Below are 20745 nucleotides of genomic sequence, written 5' to 3'. Positions count from 1 at the left end.
TGACGAAGCCGACAGGATATTGGACTTGGGCTTTGCTGAATGCATCAATGCGATATTAGAAAATCTCCCAAGTGATCGACAAACTCTGCTTTTTTCGGCAACTCAGACCAGGCAATAGTAGCACATTGGCATGCAGAGTGTCGTAGGTGGTGTATATATGGCATGATGTATTGTGTAGATCTGTGAGTGACTTGGCCAGACTCAGCTTGAAAGTCAGATTGTGTTGTGTTGTGCGCACGTGTAGTGTGCATGTGTTGATATGGATGGTACTTTGTGTGACAGGATCCTGAATATGTGTCTGTTCATGAGCATGAGCAGTATAGCACACCGCTCAAGCTAAAACAGGTAGGACAACACGAAGTATGTGTTATACTATTTTCAATGTAGGCCTCTATTTGTTGCATGTCTGTTTCTCATCAGTAGGCTCTCTCAAACTGACGCGGTCGGGTGGACCATTACCAGTATCCATTATCTATTTATGTACACGTGACACCGGGAGCCAGCAGGCAGTTATTTAGGGAACACAATAGATCAGCATTAGTCTATAGTGGTACTAGACTAGAGGTCTGATTTGGAGGATTCATGCCAGTAATCCTCCACGGCAACAAAATCTTTCTTGTTTATTTACAATATGCAGTACTACTGTGTAGTTGAGGAGAGCAGACGTCCCTTAAAAATTGGACATGGAAGAAGTTGGAATGTATGATCCACACTCTGGTTGTATAGCACATGTGCATTACAAGAATAATGGCCTAATGGTGAAGTCTGCAGCCTGTCATTTGGATGCAGGAGGGTGGTGAGAAACAGACATGCAACAAATAGGGACCTTAGCATGGTTTTATAGCAACTTCTTAGCATGTCATGGCGTAATACTAACTAGCAGGTTAATTACAGACCAACAGGTGTGATGAACATGAAGTTTTGTTGATAACGATGGCTGGTGTCTTTAATAGGCTGTAGTTTTCTGTTTTGTGTCTTACTTTGACGCAACATGGAGCAACTTCAGTAGACTGTAGTAGCCAGTGACTGTAATTCATATCATCATGTTGTGTAGGCATAAAAACTGGGAGGAACAAAGTGAAGCTAGAGCTCTTGATTTTAGTTTGTAGTCAAATTTAAAGTGTACTTATACTGCTGTAGCTAGGTGTAGGCTTTCTACATGCAGTCATGCTCCACATCAAGCAGAATTCATTAAGTTGAAGAGAGTGGGCTTTGAGGGCTCATCTGATTGAAGCTTAGAAACAACCGTGAAGCTTTATGGTTGGCAAGAAGTTGAGATCTACACGTATAAGCAGATTTTGTTTAGGTCCATGACAATTATGCAATAAACAAAGACACACATGCACGTGCACACACACACACACACACACACACACACACACACACACACTCACACACACACACACGCACGCGCACACACACACACACACACACACACACACACACACACACTGTTTTGTAGTAATCTACTAGCAGTTATTATTGCTATAGGATGTTTGTTTTGTGTTGGAATTTTTTGTGCAGATTGGCATAGTTTGCTTTTTACAGAGTTATATCATATGTGAACTATACGAGAAGATAGACATCTTGTTTTCATTTCTACGAAATCACACAACGTCGAAACTTCTTGTCTTTCTTTCCAGCTGCAAACAGGTGTACCTGCTATGTGTATCTGACATCACATTGTAAGGTATCCTTGTCTTCTTTCTCATAGGTGAAATTTTTTTATGAAGCACTTCGTCATCTTCGACCGGGATTACCACTGATGGCTTTGTATGGAAGACAGAAACAAATGAAACGTGTCGGTATATACGAGGAGTTTTGTCGAAAGACATCAGCTGCTCTGTTGGCAACAGACATAGCAGCAAGAGGATTGGGTTTGCTTGCATTTATAGCAAATACGTGTGATTGTTTGTATCATTATTGTTGGGTAGATTTTCCAGCTGTGCATTGGGTTGTTCAGGTGGACTGTCCTGAAGATGGAAACACGTACATTCATCGAGTTGGACGGACAGCCAGGTGTGTTTGAAACATTTCTGTGAGAGACATTTGTTATGGTAGTTAGACTTAGATTGACAGTCAACTTTTTTTGTTGTGTCCATCGCAAGGAAACTCTTCAATAATTGTGAATTTGGTGCATGGGTACACTTAATTAAATGTGAGCTCATTTTGGTAACTGTAAGACACATTGCTATTCCAGCTGTTTCATAATTATTTATTATTGTTTATGATTAATGACTTGAGTTGCAAGAAAGCATGACTAGCTTGTGTGTTGCTACGGTGTTGTTTAGTGTTTCTAGTCACATAGATAGATATGCTCAAAGATTTATTGAGTGTACAGAATTAGCCATTGTGAATGTAGATTAACGATGGATGGAGACGGTTTGGTGTTTGTGTGCGGGCGGAACTTGGTCAGGTAGGCACAACTGCCAGGAACGCTGCTGTGCCAGATAGCTAGCCACCACACTAGGCAAGACATGCTGCCCGAGTTGATGGCTGTCAACCCCGTCAACCAGTCATGCCTATTCTTGCCCAAGTGACCTCAATTACTATCTCTTTTGTGGTGTAGTCCTTATAGTTAGTCATTTGTTAGATATACATGTCTGTTTGTGTGTCTGTCTGTCTGTCTGTGTCTGTGTCATTTGTTTGTGTCTATCTGTCACTCTTCTGTATGTACACTTGCTACCCTAGGACTGACAAAGTTAAAACAGTCCTAAAACGTACACGGCAGTACATGTAATATTATCAACGACTTTACAAATTGTAGCAAATGTATGAAAATAGGATAACATAATAATCAATACTGTTAGGTATGAAAAAGATGGGCAGGCTCTTATCTTTCTTTTACCTTCAGAAAAAGACGGGATGCTGAAGGTATACAATTTATATATTTTTAATGATTTTTATTTATTTCTTGTCGTTATATTTAGTCTCTTTGTGATAAGAAAATTCCTATTTCTGAAATAAAGTGAGAATGTTATTACACAGCAGTACACGTATTCTCAATGTTGTCAACACTAGAATAAATCCTCGTAAGATAACGTCAGTGAAAAAGAAACTTGCTTCGTTATGTGCTCAAGATTTGACATTGAAGCAGTGGGCTCAGAGGGTTAGTTGCCTTTTGTCAGTCATTAATTACTATTGCTGTAGTATTTTTGTCATTTTGTAGGCTTTTGTTACGTATATCAGATCCGTGTTCTTACAATCAGACAAACATGTCTTTGATGTTGACAAACTTCCAGTAGACGAGTTTGCCAGGTGTGTACCTAATGTGTATACCCTACTGCTCCTAATGTTTTTCGAGACTCCAAGAACAAGTTAGAATTTTTTACAAATCCTAATTTGTTTGAGGTCTTGATGTGCAATAGTTATTTTTTATTTAATTATTTTATTTATTCCTTTCAACTGATTCAATTCTCTACTTTTATAGTTGGCATCTTGAGCTGCACACTTCCATCTAGTGGCCATTTTTAGTGATGTTTTATGCGCACGCACAAAAACCAAAAGCCCGGACAACCGACAATTTTCAAGACCAAAATATATTATTTTTCTGTTATCTTATTATCTTATTATTTTTCGAAGGCAAAATTTCGAAAGGTTATATTACTCGAAAAACGTTAGGAGCAGTAGTGTATTTTGTTATTTATATTGGCTATAACGGCTATTGTAGTTCCCTAGGATTGTCGTCATCTCCTAGAATTCGTTTCTTACAGGTACTGTATTCTATAATGTGCTGTCAGTAGTTGTGGATGTAAGGCAATTTTGTATAGAGAGCAAAGAAACTGCGTGGCCCACACTTAAGTGTGGGTTACAATGGCATGCATGAGGCGGCTGATGGTGATGATTCAAGTGTGTTGGAAGTTCAACAATTGGGTGGTGACCAAGAAGACGAACTGTTGACGGTAAAAAGAAAGAATGTGTTTCTGGACACTGGTATGGACGAATGGCTTGACGATGACAATGAGAGAGATGAGACGACGGTGACGACGAAGCAGTTGTCACGAGTTGGACAGGCTAAGAAATTACAGAGAAAGAAACTCAAGTTAAACACAAAAATTGTCTTCAATGAAGACGGTGAGGTAAGAGGTAGGACTAAATTTGTTTTTATTAATAAATAATAAATATGTTTATGTTGTCAGCCTATAATGCCTGACAAGCAGCCAGGGAAAGACTTAAAAATAGCACCTGATTCAGAAGTAGTATCTAGACGAGATGAGGACAGCAAGCATGTAATGATTGCGCCTGTACCTTTGGAACAAGCCGATATGGTGGAAACTGGAGGAATAGATTTACGCAAAGTGGAATTAACAATGAAAAAGAGAGACGTGCAAGACAAGGACAAGTATAGTAAACGTGTCAAGGCCAAGCACAAGGTAGAGTTATTGCCAAAATGTTGACATCCTTTACTGTGAGAGTCTTGATGTGATATGTTCGTACCTTATTAATGTGTGTACACTGTAGCTGCATGAATATTTACATCGTGCTTGGACATGTGGACACGTAGAGAGTCTGATGTGGTCATTACTATCATGCAGATGTGCGGAAGCGCTATAGGGTACAGTAATGCCGCCATGACTGCCTCACCAATCCTACTGCGCATGTGCTCGTTGTCACGAGAGCGGATGCCGCTGATTATCTAAGTGTTGCAATGACGCACGGATGATTAGAGACATGGGTATACTATACTGTTGCTATGTCAACAACACAGCACAGCTGTTGACTAGTTGTTTAGCGTATTATATGTCTTGGCATGTGGTGTCTAGTGACATCCACGTGACCTTGTATCTCATGGCGTATTTGCACCCTAATGGCCTTGTACACACCTACTACTTTAGTAAGCTTGCAGCCGAGGGTTTAGCACTATAGTGCCTCTTCATTGTGAATAGTTCTCGGCTGCTATTCAAACAGAGACATAAAACTAGAAAGCATGTTAGATTTAATAGCATAATCCTGCAATCTTACATTGCAACACAACTGAACAAACAATGCAAGTAGTAGCTGCATAATAAATTGGATGTTACAAAGCAACTTTCCTAATTAATTTTGAAATACTCGAGTATGCACTTTTTCATGTGTTTTGGTACAGGAGACGAGACGAAAACAGAAGAACAGGAGGATTATGAGCAAAGAGTACGAGAACAGTAATGTAATAGTTTAATGTATTTGGTGGTTCCATTGAATTAGTCCGTAGTGGTTTTTTGTCTGTTGTAGGAACAAGTGAGTCTGAAAACTCAACAATCCGGAAGCGACATAACGGATGACGAAGATGAAGAAGAACCAAGGTTATGAATAAGTACAAGCATGAGAGTTAATTTATAGCCTTTTTGCGTCTGTGTGATGGTCAGATAATTTGCATACCATATGCTTAATTAATTATGTTAATTAGTAGTCGGGCAGGTAGGCATTGTGTGAGCCATCCGCCTGAAAATGATTGTAGACCTTCAAATGCAGTGAGTCAGACCTCATTATTCCGACACCCGATAATCCAACACGCTCACTTTGTGATGAAGCTACACGTGAAACCTACGTGGGTCTCTGTGTATTTGTTATTGATAGTCTCATAGTCACGTTAGTTCGACAGAAACCAGCGGAACAAACGTGGTCGGAATAACGACATCTGACTTTACACTCAAACCTCCCTAATCCGGACAGTATGGGACCAGTCGCTGTCTGGATTCTAGAAATGTCTGGAAGATAGAGATAGCTAACGTGGGTTATATCCTTGGAATCCCAGACCATTGTAATGTGCTTGAAATATGTCATACAAGAAAAGTCCGGTACCGTATTTTTTCAATTAAACGCCGTGGCATTTATTTCTAGCTAGAGTTTCAACTGTGGCGTTTAAACAAGGGCGGCATTTATTTGTATGTAACTGTGGTGTTTATTCGAGCGTGGCGTTTTAATTCTATCTGTACTCTCAGCTGTGGCGTTTTAATTCTATCTGTACTCTCAGCTGTGGCGTTTAAACAAGGGAGGCGTTTAATTAAGGGAGGCGTTAAGCAGAGAAATACTGTATTCGTGACGCCATTTGATGATGTTGTAGCCCTGCTTCTTAGTATTAAAGCGGGAAATGGTGCAACTACAGTACAATTGTCATTGTCGTTTTGTGTTCGTTAAGGTGTTTTCATTTTTGACTGATTAGAGACGAGAGGCACAGCTGCATGCATAATTTAGATACATTTCTTATTGCGTTGTGTCTTTTTAGACCCAAGAGATTGAAGAAGTCTCAAAGTTTGAGAGGGAAACTACGTGTCGAGAAGACAGAGAGCGATGATGAGATTACAACCAGACGAGACCGAGTAACAGCTTTAGACGATGCCGAACAACTGGCACTTCATTTACTGTCTGGCACTAGATAGATCTATTGCCACGGTCATTGCCAGTAAAAGTGTAATGTATAGACGTTGAAATGGTTTAATTGAAATATAATGATGTGGAGATATTGTGAAGAGAGCGAAGTTGCTTAAGCCTAATTCTCATGTAGACATCAGATAATGCCAACTGCAATCAGTTTGACCATTTTGATTCGGTTTATACATTTTGTTTACTGTATTCCTAACGACAAACAATCGATACACATTGAGTTGACCATTACACAAACAGCTGATTCATATTGTGTGCTATTTGTTTTGAGTATAATTTCACTGTTTAGCTGCAAGAGGAAGACACATGGAAGGGTCTCAGCCCGCACGCCCTTTTTCTTTCAAGTAGCTATTTCATGCAGGTGTGTATGTGTGCATGTTTGTGTGTGTGTGTGTGTGTGTGTGTGTGTGTGTGTGTGTGTGTGTGTGTGTGTGTGTGTGTGTGTGTGTGTGTGTGTGTGTGTGTGTGTGTGTGTGTGTGTGTGTGTGTGTGTGTGTGTGTGTCCTAAATGTGTGTGGTGCGATAGCTCAGTTGGTTAGAGAGTCATCTTATGGAGTGTTTACATCCGGGACCTTGAATGGTTGCAAGTTTAAGTCACAGTGATGGTGAGCTATGGCAGAATTTCCTTAAGCAAGCAACTAACACACATTTGCTTATCTCAGGAGTATAAATGAGTACCTGGTCATTGACTGGGGTCCTAAGCAGCCATCGGCTGTGACGTGACATCAGCCACTGGGGTCCTGGTGAGACTTCGGGTGCTCACACCACAGTTGGCTTCACAAGTCAGTGCTTCTACGAGTGCTTGGCCTGGCTCCAGGAGTTTGCTAGCGCGGGCCCGGAGTTCCCTGAGTAGCACACAGGGCCCAGCTTAACAGCTGGAGGCGTGACCTCTAAGAGGCAGCTTCTAACATTTAGGATTTTTAGGTGTGTGTGTGTTTGTGTGTGTGTGTGTGTGTGTGTGTGTGTGTGTGTGTGTGTGTGTGTGTGTGCATGTGTGGTGCGATAGCTGAGTTGGTTAGAGAGTTATCTTATGGAGTGATTACATTCGGGACCTTGCAGGGTTGCAGGCTCAAGTCACAGTGATGGCGAGCTATGGCATAATTTCCTTGGGCAAGAAACTTACACACAATTGCCTCTCTCGACTCAGGAGTATAAATGAGTACCTGGTCATTGACTGGGGTGGCAAAGGCCTCCGACTGCGACAAAGTCCATCAGCCACTGGGGTCCGGGTGGGACTTCGAGTGCCCACACCACAGTTGGCGTCGCAGTCGTTGCGCCTGCGAGCACCTGGCCAGGCTCCAGGAGATTGCTTAGCACGACCCATAGCTCCTGCTAGTGCACGGGAACCCAGCCATCTGGTTGGGGGTCATTACCGTTTAACGGAAGCTCCTTATCCATTTCCATCCATTTGTGTGTACACGATATACAGCCAGTTCCTTGACACACCTATCCAGTCCCACAAATATTTATTCCGCAAATGTATTTATTATGATAATTCTACACTCTTATTAACCAAGCTACGTCCATCTATACAGATGTTCTGTACACAACACATTTCTCGTACCAAGTCCATTCATTTTCTCACTTCCTGTCTTGGAGAGAAGCTGTAGCGTCTCCCATCTCATACCATACCTAACTGCATCCGATTCCGTCATTTCAACGTTGCCGTTACCAACCATGCTGCAATTGAAAGCGACCGTCGGCTTATGGGTCGCCAGTGCAACGCTGTAGTCACCGTCCTGTGTTGTGTCAAGCAGTTGACATAACTGTACCAGTTGGTGTGGTAGAATGGGACCCGAGATGTCAACACAATGGAATTGCTGCATGGCTCGGTCTTCTCGTTTTGAGTCTATTCCTTGGGCCACTTGAATGACAGAGTAACGAGCCTGAATAGATATACAACAGATGACAGATTAAAAACAAAGAGACGGACAGTGAGACGAAAGCAAGAATGTTGTATATGTAGGCCAAACCAATTGAATTTCTTGATGCTCGCATTTGCCGGTCCAGTTTGAGCTTAACTAAAATAAAATTTGATGTGCGCATGTGCACTGATATTACGGTATGATTGCTGTAAGATGAGTTGGTAGTACAGTATACGATATAAGCTCAAATAAGCCCCAGCATAGATAGGCCCCGGACCCCAATAAGCCCCGCATCTGAAACTGGCTAAACAAAATAGGCCCAGCGGGGCTTGTGCTATGTTAGCAAGACTGCGCATGCTTTGTATGAAAGTAGTTAGAAACGGGGTGGCAGCAAGAGAACATGGCGTGAATGAGAAGACGGTGAGGGAATGGCGGAGTAAGACGCAGACCTTCAAGGAGTTGGGCAACCAAGCAAGAATATTGCCTAGAAGGAGGCGCACCTTAAATAAGTCCCTCGTCTGCAACATGCTGAATGAAATAAGCCCCAAGGGGCTTATACGGTACATCCTACGACATCAATAACTCTGCAAGTGTTAACAGTGCATGTGGTCCAGCAACTTTTTTCCGCGTTCCGCTCGGTATCAGCGACTTTGTTTAGTGTCCATTTTGTTATCAGAATATCTCACATTTGTATGGCGTGCATGATGCAAACTGGACGTGCTCAAATGTCACGTGATCATTACTTTTTTATTTCGATTGGTCAGTCCAGATTTCATATCCGAATATCCGAGCATCTAAAAATTTAGGTGGTCGGGCCATAGTTCAAAGAGCACATCTATGACTCATGCTAGTACAATGATGCTACAGCACGTTTGTATCTAACATCTGCTAGACAGGACGGATAGCGAGAATGACTGACCCTCTGGCATTTCAGTGTTGCTCCTTCAAACGGTCTTGGGGACAGTATTGTTGGTGGAATTCCTGCATGTGCACCGACAACGGGTATTATTGTTGTGCTGTTTAGTAGGTAGTTGAAGAGGGCTTGAACGTTGAGCAACCCGCTAATCAAGAGCATGGAAGCAGGTCGATCATCGATGTGACCAACCCTGAGCTTATGTCTGAAAGATAAAGATATTAGAGCATGTTCTAAGGTAACTTGAAGTAAAATGGATAAATAGTTACCAGAAAGGTGCATGTACAAACAGACAAATGGACACAGACTGGCACAAACAAACAGACAGACAGACAGACAGACAGAGAGATAGACAGACAGAGAGATTGGGACAGATAGACAGACATACAGACAGAGAGATTGGGACAAACAGACAGACAGAGAGATTGGGACAGACAGACAGAGAGACAGACAGACATACAGACAGAGAGACAGACAGACAAATGGACACATACAGACAAGATCCAACAAAATACCAGTTCTTACAATGCAATCTGGTTTGGGTCGAGAGTTGGGAACGCCGTCGTGTCCAACCCCATGCTTTCCAGCCAGTCGTGAGGTTCGGTGGTGTCACCGCTACCGGAAGAATAAGAGTCAATGTCATCACAGTCTTTGTCCGTCCTGGACACAGTCTCTGTATTACAAGGTGCCGCGCTAGAAAAATTTGTAGTCGCTGCAGTGACATCAGAAGATGGTGTGCATGATTGAGACATGAAAGGCATAGAATACTGAACACCTAAAAGGTGAAATAAATCGTATTGGATATGATGACTGAAGTCTCAAATTATTTTAGAGACAAAAAGTTTATGACATGCATACAGTATAAACACGACAGACAGACAGATGAATAGACAGACGTACAGATAGAGTCAACACGACAGACAGATGAAAAAAGCATATAGACAAACAAACAAAATACAAACAGACTGAAAGTTAGTGACAAACTGTTGATTATAATTAGTGATAATCTCACAATGCTTTGATCTTAATTAAAGGGTAACTGCAATGCAAAAATCAAAAAATATATATTTTATTGCATTGTCATTAGGTCTTAACGTCCGTATGCCGCCAAAAATTACAGCAACGCTTGATTTGATTAAATGGATTTATTAATTTATTAATCGATTTGTCATATGCCCATATTTGAACTCGTCTGAGATTTTGGAAAAATCTTCATATTCTAAGAATTTCATATTCATATGATGAGATACCATGTTCATACACACACACACACAGGTTTTGGTTTCAGTTGTTGCTTTAGTGTGTTTAGTGTGTGATACTGTAAACTGAAAAATTTTCGATGGCAATTTATTTTCAGTAATTTCGGTATGACCTATAAAATACCTAAACTAATCTCTGGCTGAATTTGTGGAAAGTTGTCAAACCTCTAGGAGCCAACCGCAATGTTCGTGAACATGGTAAATTATAATTTAATTTATTGCAATTATTATCTAACTATGTAGTGCATGCACACCTACTATTGTGTTGCACAACTGCGTAAATGTAGTTCTAGTACTGTGCATCTACCCAGGCGTCTCAAGCTTCCAAGGAGTCTCACCAAAAATTGATTGCTACTGAAACAAAATTTTCAGGAGGTACCGAAACTATCATGCCTCCAAAAATTTCTTCGTTTTATAATACAGTAGTCCTGATTTATGATAATATATAGTTTGACAGACAGACAGACAGACATACATACATACATACATACATACATACTGTATAAGATGAAATATTGGCGGAGAATTTATTTTGGCGGATTTATAGCGACCGCCAATATAAAATCCGTCATTATTTATTCTGGCCACCAGGACGTGGATCAGGCATCATATGGCGATGTGGTGGTACGTCACCCAGATGAGGCCACAAGATGGTAGGTAATCCCTGCTTGCCATCTGTTGTGCCTATGAATGAGACCGTGAGGCTATATGGATAAAGCTGGACTGTAAAGTTCATGCTGGTCCCGTTCTTTGCACTGACTGACACAGCTAGGCAGTAGTTAAAGACCAGTAAGTTAGAGAAATGTGAGCCACGAACACAGCTGTCAATCATGATCATAAAAGCTCCTCCATGACCACTTATGGTAAGACATATCAGTTTTCAAACAACGATGTCCGACTGCCAAAATAAAATCCGCCAATATCCTTTGTCCGTTACAACTTTGCTCCACTGAGTTACGCAGGTTGTAACAATCAAGTCTTCATTACAATAAATCAATATAAGACTTAGATTAACCATACTTCCTAAGGTCTCAACCTCCACTAATCGATTCTATTCTACTACGCCGATGACACTTTTCTATCGACAGTCTAACTAAAGAAATAAACTCATCGAGCATTTTGCATCTAAAAACTCATATACACATCAAGCTGGTCCTCACTTTCTCTACTCAATGCATCTCGAATGCCTTTCGTTGATGGTGTGAGCAGAGCATGTATTGTTGCGCTTCCTCCCATTCCCTTGACTCTGAAGACGACCGTAAAGTGTGCTGCACAGAGGTAGAAGAACGGACAGCGATCGGAACGTAACATGTGATACACAGAGCGAAAGCTCTCTCTCCATTCTTCCTGTAGTGCAGTGCAGCACTGTGGATCGAGTTCGCTTGTCGAATGATGTTTGACGTCTGATTGTGTACGAGGAAAGAGCTGCAGCCATGGGAGACTGGGATAGACCCACTGAAGTAAACACCGCTTGAAAGCCGGTTGGCAATCCTGCCAAATAAGAAAATTGTAAAACGGTGTACTGTCTTGTCTGCCAATATGTTTGTCTTTCTATGTGTTTGTCTGTCTTTCCATTTGTCTTTCCGTACGTTTGTGTGTCTGTCCATCTGTTTGTTTATCTGTCTGTTCATTTGTATGTGTCTGTCAATTTGTCTGTCCATCTGTTTGTCCGTCTATCTATCTGCTTGTGTGTGTGTGTGTGTGTGTGTGTGTGTGTGTGTGTGTGTGTGTCTATTTATTTGTCTGTCTGTCCTGTTTGTATGTGTATGAGTCTCTCTCTGTCTGTTTGTCTCTCTGCCTGTATTGGCTATTTTTTGTCTGTCTGTCCATCCTTCAGTCTATCAGCAAATGCCCTTGCCTCTGTTAGTGTCTATTTGTCTGTCCACCTGTTGTTGACCTGTCTATTAGTCTCTCCGTCTGTTTATTTGTCTATTCGTTTGTTTGTCTGTCTGTCCATTTGTATGTTTGTCTGTCCATTTGTCTGTCCATCTGATTGTCTATGTCTATTTGTCTATCCTTCTGTATATCTGTGTATCAATCTGTTTGTATGTCTATTTATGTCTGTTTGTCTATTTGTCTGTCTCTCTGTCTGTCTATCTATTTGTCTGTCCGTCCGTCCTTCAGTCAATCAGCAAATGCCCTTGCCTCTGTGAGTGTCTATTTGTCTGTCCACCTGTTTGTTGATCTGTCTATTAGTCTCTCCGTCTGTTTGTTTGTCTTCCCGTTTGTTTGTCTGTCTGTCTGTCCATTTGTCTGTCTGTCTGTTTGTTTGTCATTTTGTCTCTCTGTCTGTCTGTCTGTCTATCTATTTCTCTGTCCGTCCGTCCTTCAGTCAATCAGCAAATGCCCTTGCCTCAGTCTGATACCCCGTACACTGAACAAAGCCACACAAGCCATCGGCCTCGCGGCATGTCTTCATATGCGAACACCAAGCCAACGAGCGTCGAGACGTCACTCGTAGTCGCGTCTTCAAACTCCAATCCGTCGGGCAACAGTCACACCAGCCATCCTGATCCATCACACCACCAACCTTCTCTTCTTCAATCTCCCTCACCTTAATTAATAATTAAAAAATGCGTAAAACAAAATGCATAAAAAGTGACTGTGACATGGTACCTTGTTTGCGTCTGTATCCAGTCTCTCTATGAAGTCATTGATATCAATGATATCTCTCTGTTCGACTGTGTTCTTGCTCTTTCCTTCGTCGATTTCTGGTTTGTCTTTGGAGCTTGTGATGATGAAGGGATTCTGGCGTTTGGCTGTTTTCCTGTTGAGCGTTTCTGTCGTGCAGTCGTCGAGGGGCCGTCGCTTTCTAGAGTCGTTTGTGGAGTTTGTTCTAGTTGCGCGGCGTCTCTGCATTATTTCTTCCGGCTTCAGCCATCTCTTTGTGTTGTGGTCTGCAGCTTCTTCCATTACGGTGTCACACGATTCGAAAAGTGGCGGGTAACGGATTGTTAACGCGCGCAGGTTTACTTATAGGCTAGCGCACTTTAAATGCTCAACTTTTTCTGTGTTTGTGTGAAAACTCGAAGCTAATTCTTTAGTCAGAGCTATACATACGGCTCTGTTTTAGCTCATTATATTTACAAGTAAATCTGATTTTGATTGGTAAATCTTTCTGAATTCAAGATCAAAAAACGTTTACATTTAGCGCACGTTAGCCAGCGAAGTGAAAATGGCAGACCCAGAACGATTTGACGGCGTGTTGTTGGCAATGGCTCAGCAACACACTGGTGGAATACTAGAGGTGAGACGAACTAGGTGATGGTTTTTCTTATCAAGTAACATGTTGCTTCTGTTTTTTATTATTATGTTTGTGGATGATTTAGTTACTGGATACTTTCTTCAGCTTCCTTGAGAGGAAGACCGACTTCTACACGGGAGCTGAGTCGACTAAAGCGGAAAAAGTGTGTGTGTGTGTGTGTGTGTGTGTGTGTGTGTGTGTGTGTGTGTGTGTGTGTGTGTGTGTGTTTGTGTGTGTGTGTGTGTGTGTGTGTGTGTGTGTGTGTGTGTGCGTGCGTGTGTGTGTACCAGAAGATGACATAGTGATGTGTGTTAGCTTGTCATGACTAAGTTTCGTGAGCACCAGAGAAAGGCAAAGAAGAAACAAGAAGATCAAGCAAAAGAGAAATCAGAAAGGGAAGAGAGAAAGAGAAAAAAAGAGGAAAAGGAGCGTGAAGCTGAAGAGAGAAAAAGAGTTACAGCTGAAGCTGACAGTGGACCAAAAATAGTTGAATTAGATGATGAGGTATAGAACAGAGTAGTTGAGTGGTCAGGTGGTCTAATTAGTTTTTGAAGTTTGTGCTTTGTATTTGTTGTTTGTCTGACTGTCTGCTGATTTTTAATATCAATTGTTTAGCTTTTGTTTGTCTTTATTTATGTTTGTGATTGTTTGTTTGTTTATTTGATCTTTTTATTTGTTTGTTTGTCAGTCAGGAACAATGAAAATACTACTTTGTAAGTCTGCAATCATTTTAGATTGCAACTTCAACATCTGGTTATTTAATTGGACAAACTATTGTTTGGTTTAGTTGGACTGTACTGTACTATTTACAATCTCAATGTCTAGTAATTAATTAATTAACCGACATCTAGGTAATTAATTAGACAATTTACTAACTTGTATCTAGCAATGCTACTCAAGTTTCCGTGAAGGTTGTAGTTGTGGACACACAGGACTGGAGGAGAGCAAGAATATAGGGACTTGAAAGTGATTTGAGTGAAAGTTGAGATATCCAGTCTTTACACCCTCTCTAACAAATTGAGTACCGACTCAACTGATGGATTGTCAAACAAGATGATTGTAGGTTTCGTAGGATAGCATTTCCTGCGTGTTTGTTTTGTAACCTGTTGTAGATGCTGCCATGCTACATGCGCGCACACACACACACACACACACACACACACACACACACACACACACACACACACACACACACACACACACACACCAGTCACTTGAGTGAGGTTACTTCTGACTGCATATATGTATCTAAAGGTAATTTATTGTAAAGTCATTTGTTGATCATGTAACTAAACCTTATAATAACATCGTATGTTTTTGATTTTAGTTTGTATATTTAGGAAGCTGCTAAACTGAAACAAGAACTAGAGGAGAAGAAGAAGAAGAAAGAATCTGATGAGACAGAAATGGCTGCCAGTGCTGACAGCTCTACTGTAGGCGACAGTGAGAGCGACAAGCAAGATGAGAAGAAAGCAGAAGATAATGACTCAGAGGTAACACATAATGTTAACAAACTTGAAACAGTCATCTTTCAGTGTGACAGTTGTTGGTGTTTAACAGTTAGTGAACAAGACAGAAACAGATTGTATGTGATGTTTACGACTTAACTGATGTTTATTTAGAGAATGCTGGTTGCTTTGTAATGAAACAGATGCATGAAGAAATAACACTGCTTCGAATAGTTTCAAAGTGCTGATGTTGGATTTTATAGACTAACGATCAAATAATGTGTTCATAGTACTAGAGTTGCACCGATAAATATAGGTTATCACATGGTCACGAGGGTGATATCAGATTGATCAGGTTGACACGTGAGGGCTACAAGATAATTCCTGAGGCAAAGCCGAAGGAATTATCGAGTAGACCCAAGGGTGGAGACTCTGATCTGATATCACCTGAGTGACGTATGATAACCGATTTATATCCCGTTTTGATTTGTCAGTTCAAGTTCACTCCCATTTGAAGCAACACACCCGGTTGTACTGTGCTGAAATAAACAGCGACGACAACTTCGATTTTCCTCCAAATCTTCCAAGTCGAAAACGTAAAAAAGTGAGTGAAATATCAATGCTGACAAACAAACCCGTCAAGTCTGGCCTAATTGAAGAAAAACCTAGCCATTTTGCTGCGCCAAGTAACAAAGACCAGTCGAAGATTGCTGAGGAGCTGTTCGTCTCTAGCAACATCGATCGGTCGAACAAGTAGGCAAAGAGACTGTTCAGCAAGTGGATGGGAGAACAAAACAGACAGTGTTCTCAAGACGGTGGGAGGGTGGACATCCTGAAAACGGGAACGGACGACGAACTAAAGAATGGATTTTGAAATTTCTTGTTGAGGTGCAATTTACAAAAGGGGAAGACTACACCCTTTGTTCGACGCTTCATGGACTTCTCTGTGGCCTACAAAGAATCGTGCGGCAAGTGCACTCTGTCATTTTTTTCAAATTTTTTGACTATTTGAAACATTTTTGACAACTGTTGTCGCCAGTTGCACAAGGAAGGTGTAGGCTCCAATGGGCAACATACACAAACAATTACAAAGAATGAAGACGAACAGCTTTGGACAAAAGGTGTCATCGGAGCAAGCAATCCTCTCGCTCTCCTACATGCCGTTTTTTACCTCAATGGTAAAAATTTCTGTTTGTAGAGAGGATTGGAACACTGGTTGCTGACAAGATATCAGCTGATACACGATCCCGCTGATATGCTGAAACCTGTCAAATCTTACAGTTACGTTGATGGATCAAAGAATAATCCTGGAGGAAGAAAACAAAATACTTGAAGTATCCAAATAAGCGTGTGACACAATTTGCACTTCCCCATTTTAAAGAGAGGTGCCATTGCTTCATTTTGGACCAATACATTCTTCACTTACCCCAAAATTGCCGTCAGGATAGTTTCTACTTGAAACCGTTGTCAACTTTACCGTCTGATCTACGATCTGCTTGGTATTATCCAAAGAATGTGATAGGAAAGAATGTGCTCGCAACGATGGTGCAGCATATGTTTAATGAAGCTGGGATTGCAGGAAGAAAGACCAATCATAGTCTTATGCGAATGTTTGAGAAAGGCGTTCCAGAAAGAATCATCCAGCAACATACAGGGCACAGATCGCTGGAGGCACTCCACTGCTACGAACGACCTTTTGTGGAGCAGCTAAAGGCCGTGTCATCAGTCATCAGTTCTTCAAAAGCATGTTTATTTCAAGCTGAAGTCGAGGAATCAGTGAAAGCGAAAGAAAACGTTGCCGAGACGAGGAAGAAATCTCACACTCAGCTGGGAAAAAGTTCCTGTTTGTCTCACCATCTCGAGCTTGATAGTGGGGAACCGATGAAGGCTGTTTGTCTGGCAGTGGAGCTTCTTTTGTGTTAATTTCTATGTCAATTGACTATCTAAGATTTGTTGTCTTGTGTTGACATACTAGTAGTAGATTGCACGCATATCGCAGTAGTTTGTGTGTGTGTGTGTTGTTGTTGCACTCGTATTGTAATGTGCTATTACTTTTGCACTCAATCATGTAGTATAATTAGTGGTGGCGTCCAAGAGGACGGGCTGATAATTCATATCAATCCAAGGGCTGATAACCTATATCAGCTCGTTGTTGTCTGTGACACTGGGATGATATGGGATTTATCAGCCTACTGGCTCCTTTGAACTTCCCTAGCAACTGGATATAAGGGTATTTGGCTGGTATACCGATAACTAATATCCAAGTAAAAATTCCGATATCGATAGCTTATACCGATATCTGATATAATTATATTTTATAGATAATTGTTGATCTTCATGTTTTACAAGCCTTGCAGCATGTGAATCTTGTGTTCTTGGCTACCTCGAATTGCTCCCAAATAGGAACTTCTGTTTCTTCGCTGACATGCACACAACCCATGTGGTCGTAACGGACTGACTATGCCTGCTCAATTTATCGGCACACCTATGTAAGATTTACCAATATGAAACTGATAACCGATCTGATGATCGATGCAACTCTAGGTTACACTGATGATCATGTAGCCTTATTTCCTACGTAGCGAAGCGTTATTTACACTCAGCTGCATTCACATGTATGTCAAGGGTACTTATTTTGACCTTGCACATTTTGACCTTTGAACAAGGGACTTTGCTATGTACCTTATTTTTGTCTGTATCTTTTAAGTGTTCTGGAGTCAAGGCTGCTTCAGTGTGAACATTCCTGAAGTCCTGACTTTGTCATGATTTTTTTCTAACGCCGAATTAGTATGATGTAGGCTAGGTGGGTCTGAACAATTTATTTCAACATTTATTGAAGAAGGACAACTATCTATGAGATTATTTGTGAAACTACCAGAAATTTGTAAGGATTTCCTAGTGCAAAACAAGATCAGTGTGTTTTCTTAGTAGATAGCTTAGTGCTAAATTTTAAACAATGTTGTTTGTTGTGTTGTGGTTGTGTTGTTTACGTCGTATGCATTTGTTATGATGAAGTATTCTTGTGGCACTTCTCTTATAGGATGAAGATGAGAAGGAAGAGGACAAAGGGAAGCTGAAACCAAATCGGCTTAATGGTGGAGACTATGAGAATTATCGTTGGGGACAGGTTAGTTGATGAATGAATGACTTATCATTCTACACAAGACTTTGTCAAAACGGCAGTTGAAGAGTACAGTGTACTTCAATCTACAACTTGCACTTTTCCTCCTGCATTACTTATATTGTCACCCACTTGCTTACTGCTACAGTGTATCCTTGCTTATCTGAAATCCTGCAGGCAACAGATATCGAAAGGGGGTCAGATACATGAAGCAAATGGTTAGAGTACGTGAAGCCTCGGAGTCCCAACTAAACCTCGACGTTCCAGACCACGCTATGGAGTCCAGGTGCAAAACAAATGCCTGTCTGTGACGTTCTCCGTGGTCTGGAACATTCAAATCCCACATAGCCTACACTTGAGAGTGTTTAGCTGTTTAAGAATTTCTATCTTTTGATCAATTGTAGAGACTACATGCTTACCGTAGGTTTCTTAGCATTTTCTTTCCACGCCATCATGTCACAAGGTCACAACACTCTACTTGTCCTAGCCAATATGACGTCGTATACGAAATACACTGAAAGTCACTTGGATAAGCGAGGGTTGGATAAAAAGGATACACTGTGTTATGAATGAGGCTGAGGTTGACGTAGTGGCTGTGAGTTTTAATGACGAGGTCTTTTTAGTTTGTGTATTGTATCGATGGCTACTGTGACATTGGAAAATGATCAGTTTTGAGTTCACAATGAGTGAATTGTTGTTCTGTGGCAGAATTGCTTGTATCATGCATGGTGTCAATCATTACAGACATAGCCTTCTTGCGACTGCATTTGGTTACTTGCATAACCAGACAATGGTTGCTTGATGTTGCCATTTTGTTTTAGATACTGAGTGAGCTTGAAGTTCGTGTTCCTTTTAATGTGTCTTTTCCACTTAAAAGTAGAGACGTCATCTGTGATATTCAGCAAAAGGTAGATGTCAATTGCAATGGTGAGTATGCTATATGTGTCAGTCGTGATGTCTCTTTTTCTCTCTTCAGCGTCTAAAACTAGGACTGAAAGGGCACAAACCAATTATAGACGAAGAACTTCATGCCAAAGTAAGATGTTTCATAGTTGGTAGTACACAGTTGCATGTAACAATTGTATGTTCACGTTTGTGTTTATTTGTAATTTTATGTGATATTGCAGTTTATATGTAATCCTTTTGCCGGGTCACTTTGTCATTATTCCTGTTACATCAAGAAATGTTAACCTAAAAGCACTTAATATTTGACACCCACTGTAGGTGAAACCGGAAGAAAGTTTCTGGACAATAGAAGACAAAAAGCTCATAGTAATTCATTTGGAAAAGGTACAAACCACTGCATGCTTTGCCAATTCAGCAACTCATGTCGCATTCATATGTGTATGTGTTAGGTGAACAAAATGGAGTGGTGGAGTCGTGTAGTTGTGACCGACCCTGAGATCAACACCAGGAAGGTGCAACCTGAGAACTCAAAGGTACCGAATTATTTAAGATGATGGCACTAGCTGCAGTGACTCGTTGTTTCTAGTTGGGTGATTTGGATGGTGAAACACGAGGAATGGTAGAGAAGATGATGTTTGATCAGAGACAGAAAGAGGTAAACATCTTCAAGTCACGAATCTTGAATATATATGAAACTGAGAATTTGCTTTTCATCAGATGGGCCTTCCGACATCAGAAGAGCAGAAAAAGCAAGACATTCTGAAGAAGTAACGTTTGCAGTGAATGTCGTTTGTGCTGTTGGATCGTAATGAAGTTTGTGCTAGGTTTATGGAGCAACATCCTGAGATGGACTTTTCCAAAGCAAAAATATCTTGAATTTCCATGACTGTTGTATGTGTTAGAATGATGGCAGATTTGGCATTGTACTTTAGAAGTCGGAAATGATTGTGTTGATCTGCTACAGTTTGTGGTAACCTGGTGTGTTTACTGAGTAGCTGATAGTTGCATAAACAGATGGTTTACATGCCAATTCTGCATTTTCACATGTAATTGTCATATACTGGCTTTACACTAGACGATTTGACTGGCCCCTGCTATTTTGGCATGATTGGTGGCGTGTTGCACTGTCTGGGCTAACTGGGCTTGGTGGTGCGTCTGGCATTCTGGTGCAAGTGCATGAATAAGAAAGACGATACTGTAGATCAAATTCTAACCTCCACATCAGTCCAGTTTTCACCATGAGTTCTTGTGCTTGTACTACGACTTGCCCATTTGACAATAATCCAGGAATAAAGCAGCAGGAAATACACTTGTATTGTTGCCCAGTACAAGAAAATATGTAACATGTGGTTAGGTTTAGCTTGAACCTGGCTCTATGGTTTAGCTTGGACTAGTTTAGCATAGGCTAATTGCACTTAGCTCAAGCCAACACCATTTACACAGGGCCAAAGTAGCACGGACCAGTCAAGTCAAATCATCTAGTGTAAAGCCAGTATTAACAGGCGGTATTGAATTTTAAATTATTATGGAGTGTGACTGAGAAAATGTAGGGAGAGTTTGATATCAACGCTAAATAGCAAGCTTAACCCTACAGTCTATTGTGTGACTGTGTTTTAGGAGTAAGAT

The 20745-nt window shown here is 41.0% G+C and overlaps 3 protein-coding genes across 3 annotated transcripts in view; 2 read left to right on the top strand and 1 right to left on the bottom strand.

Annotated features, from left to right (window-relative positions):
- The window catches only part of LOC134186324 (probable ATP-dependent RNA helicase DDX10), an 8617-nt gene extending 2161 nt beyond the window's left edge, over positions 1–6456 (top strand). Inside the window, exons 7-22 of the mRNA XM_062654254.1 lie at positions 1–111; positions 179–212; positions 283–345; positions 1549–1653; positions 1715–1877; positions 1935–2019; positions 2811–2874; positions 2931–2968; positions 3022–3109; positions 3170–3258; positions 3671–3713; positions 3771–4079; positions 4140–4373; positions 5087–5146; positions 5212–5282; positions 6206–6456. The exon at positions 1–111 is cut by the window's left edge and continues 4 nt beyond it. Coding sequence (XP_062510238.1) covers positions 1–111; positions 179–212; positions 283–345; positions 1549–1653; positions 1715–1877; positions 1935–2019; positions 2811–2874; positions 2931–2968; positions 3022–3109; positions 3170–3258; positions 3671–3713; positions 3771–4079; positions 4140–4373; positions 5087–5146; positions 5212–5282; positions 6206–6359 — 1711 coding nt within the window. The 3' untranslated portion in view covers positions 6360–6456. The remainder of the gene's footprint in view (positions 112–178; positions 213–282; positions 346–1548; positions 1654–1714; positions 1878–1934; positions 2020–2810; positions 2875–2930; positions 2969–3021; positions 3110–3169; positions 3259–3670; positions 3714–3770; positions 4080–4139; positions 4374–5086; positions 5147–5211; positions 5283–6205) is intronic.
- A 1362-nt stretch (positions 6457–7818) lies between these two features.
- Positions 7819–13351, bottom strand: LOC134186883 (protein downstream neighbor of son homolog). Its single transcript, XM_062654963.1, has 6 exons — positions 13017–13351; positions 12754–12954; positions 11561–11891; positions 9667–9916; positions 9148–9346; positions 7819–8249 (listed from the first exon to the last, which is right to left on the bottom strand). Exons 1-6 carry the CDS (start codon positions 13311–13313, stop codon positions 7881–7883), a joined length of 1647 nt encoding a protein of 548 aa, XP_062510947.1. The 5' UTR covers positions 13314–13351; the 3' UTR covers positions 7819–7880.
- A 120-nt stretch (positions 13352–13471) lies between these two features.
- Positions 13472–20149, top strand: LOC134186325 (nuclear migration protein nudC-like). Its single transcript, XM_062654255.1, has 13 exons — positions 13472–13489; positions 13552–13647; positions 13730–13807; positions 13960–14148; positions 14985–15137; positions 18133–18219; positions 19035–19121; positions 19190–19249; positions 19438–19503; positions 19569–19652; positions 19706–19774; positions 19837–19886; positions 19944–20149. The coding sequence occupies exons 2-13, from the start codon at positions 13576–13578 to the stop codon at positions 19993–19995; spliced, it is 1047 nt and encodes a 348-aa protein (XP_062510239.1). The 5' UTR covers positions 13472–13489; positions 13552–13575; the 3' UTR covers positions 19996–20149.
- Positions 20150–20745: the final 596 nt, after the last annotated feature.

The sequence above is a fragment of the Corticium candelabrum genome, chromosome 11 (genome assembly GCF_963422355.1).
Source record: "Corticium candelabrum chromosome 11, ooCorCand1.1, whole genome shotgun sequence".
Taxonomy (NCBI): Eukaryota; Metazoa; Porifera; class Homoscleromorpha; order Homosclerophorida; family Plakinidae; genus Corticium; species Corticium candelabrum.
This window is presented reverse-complemented; position numbering and strand designations above follow the sequence as displayed.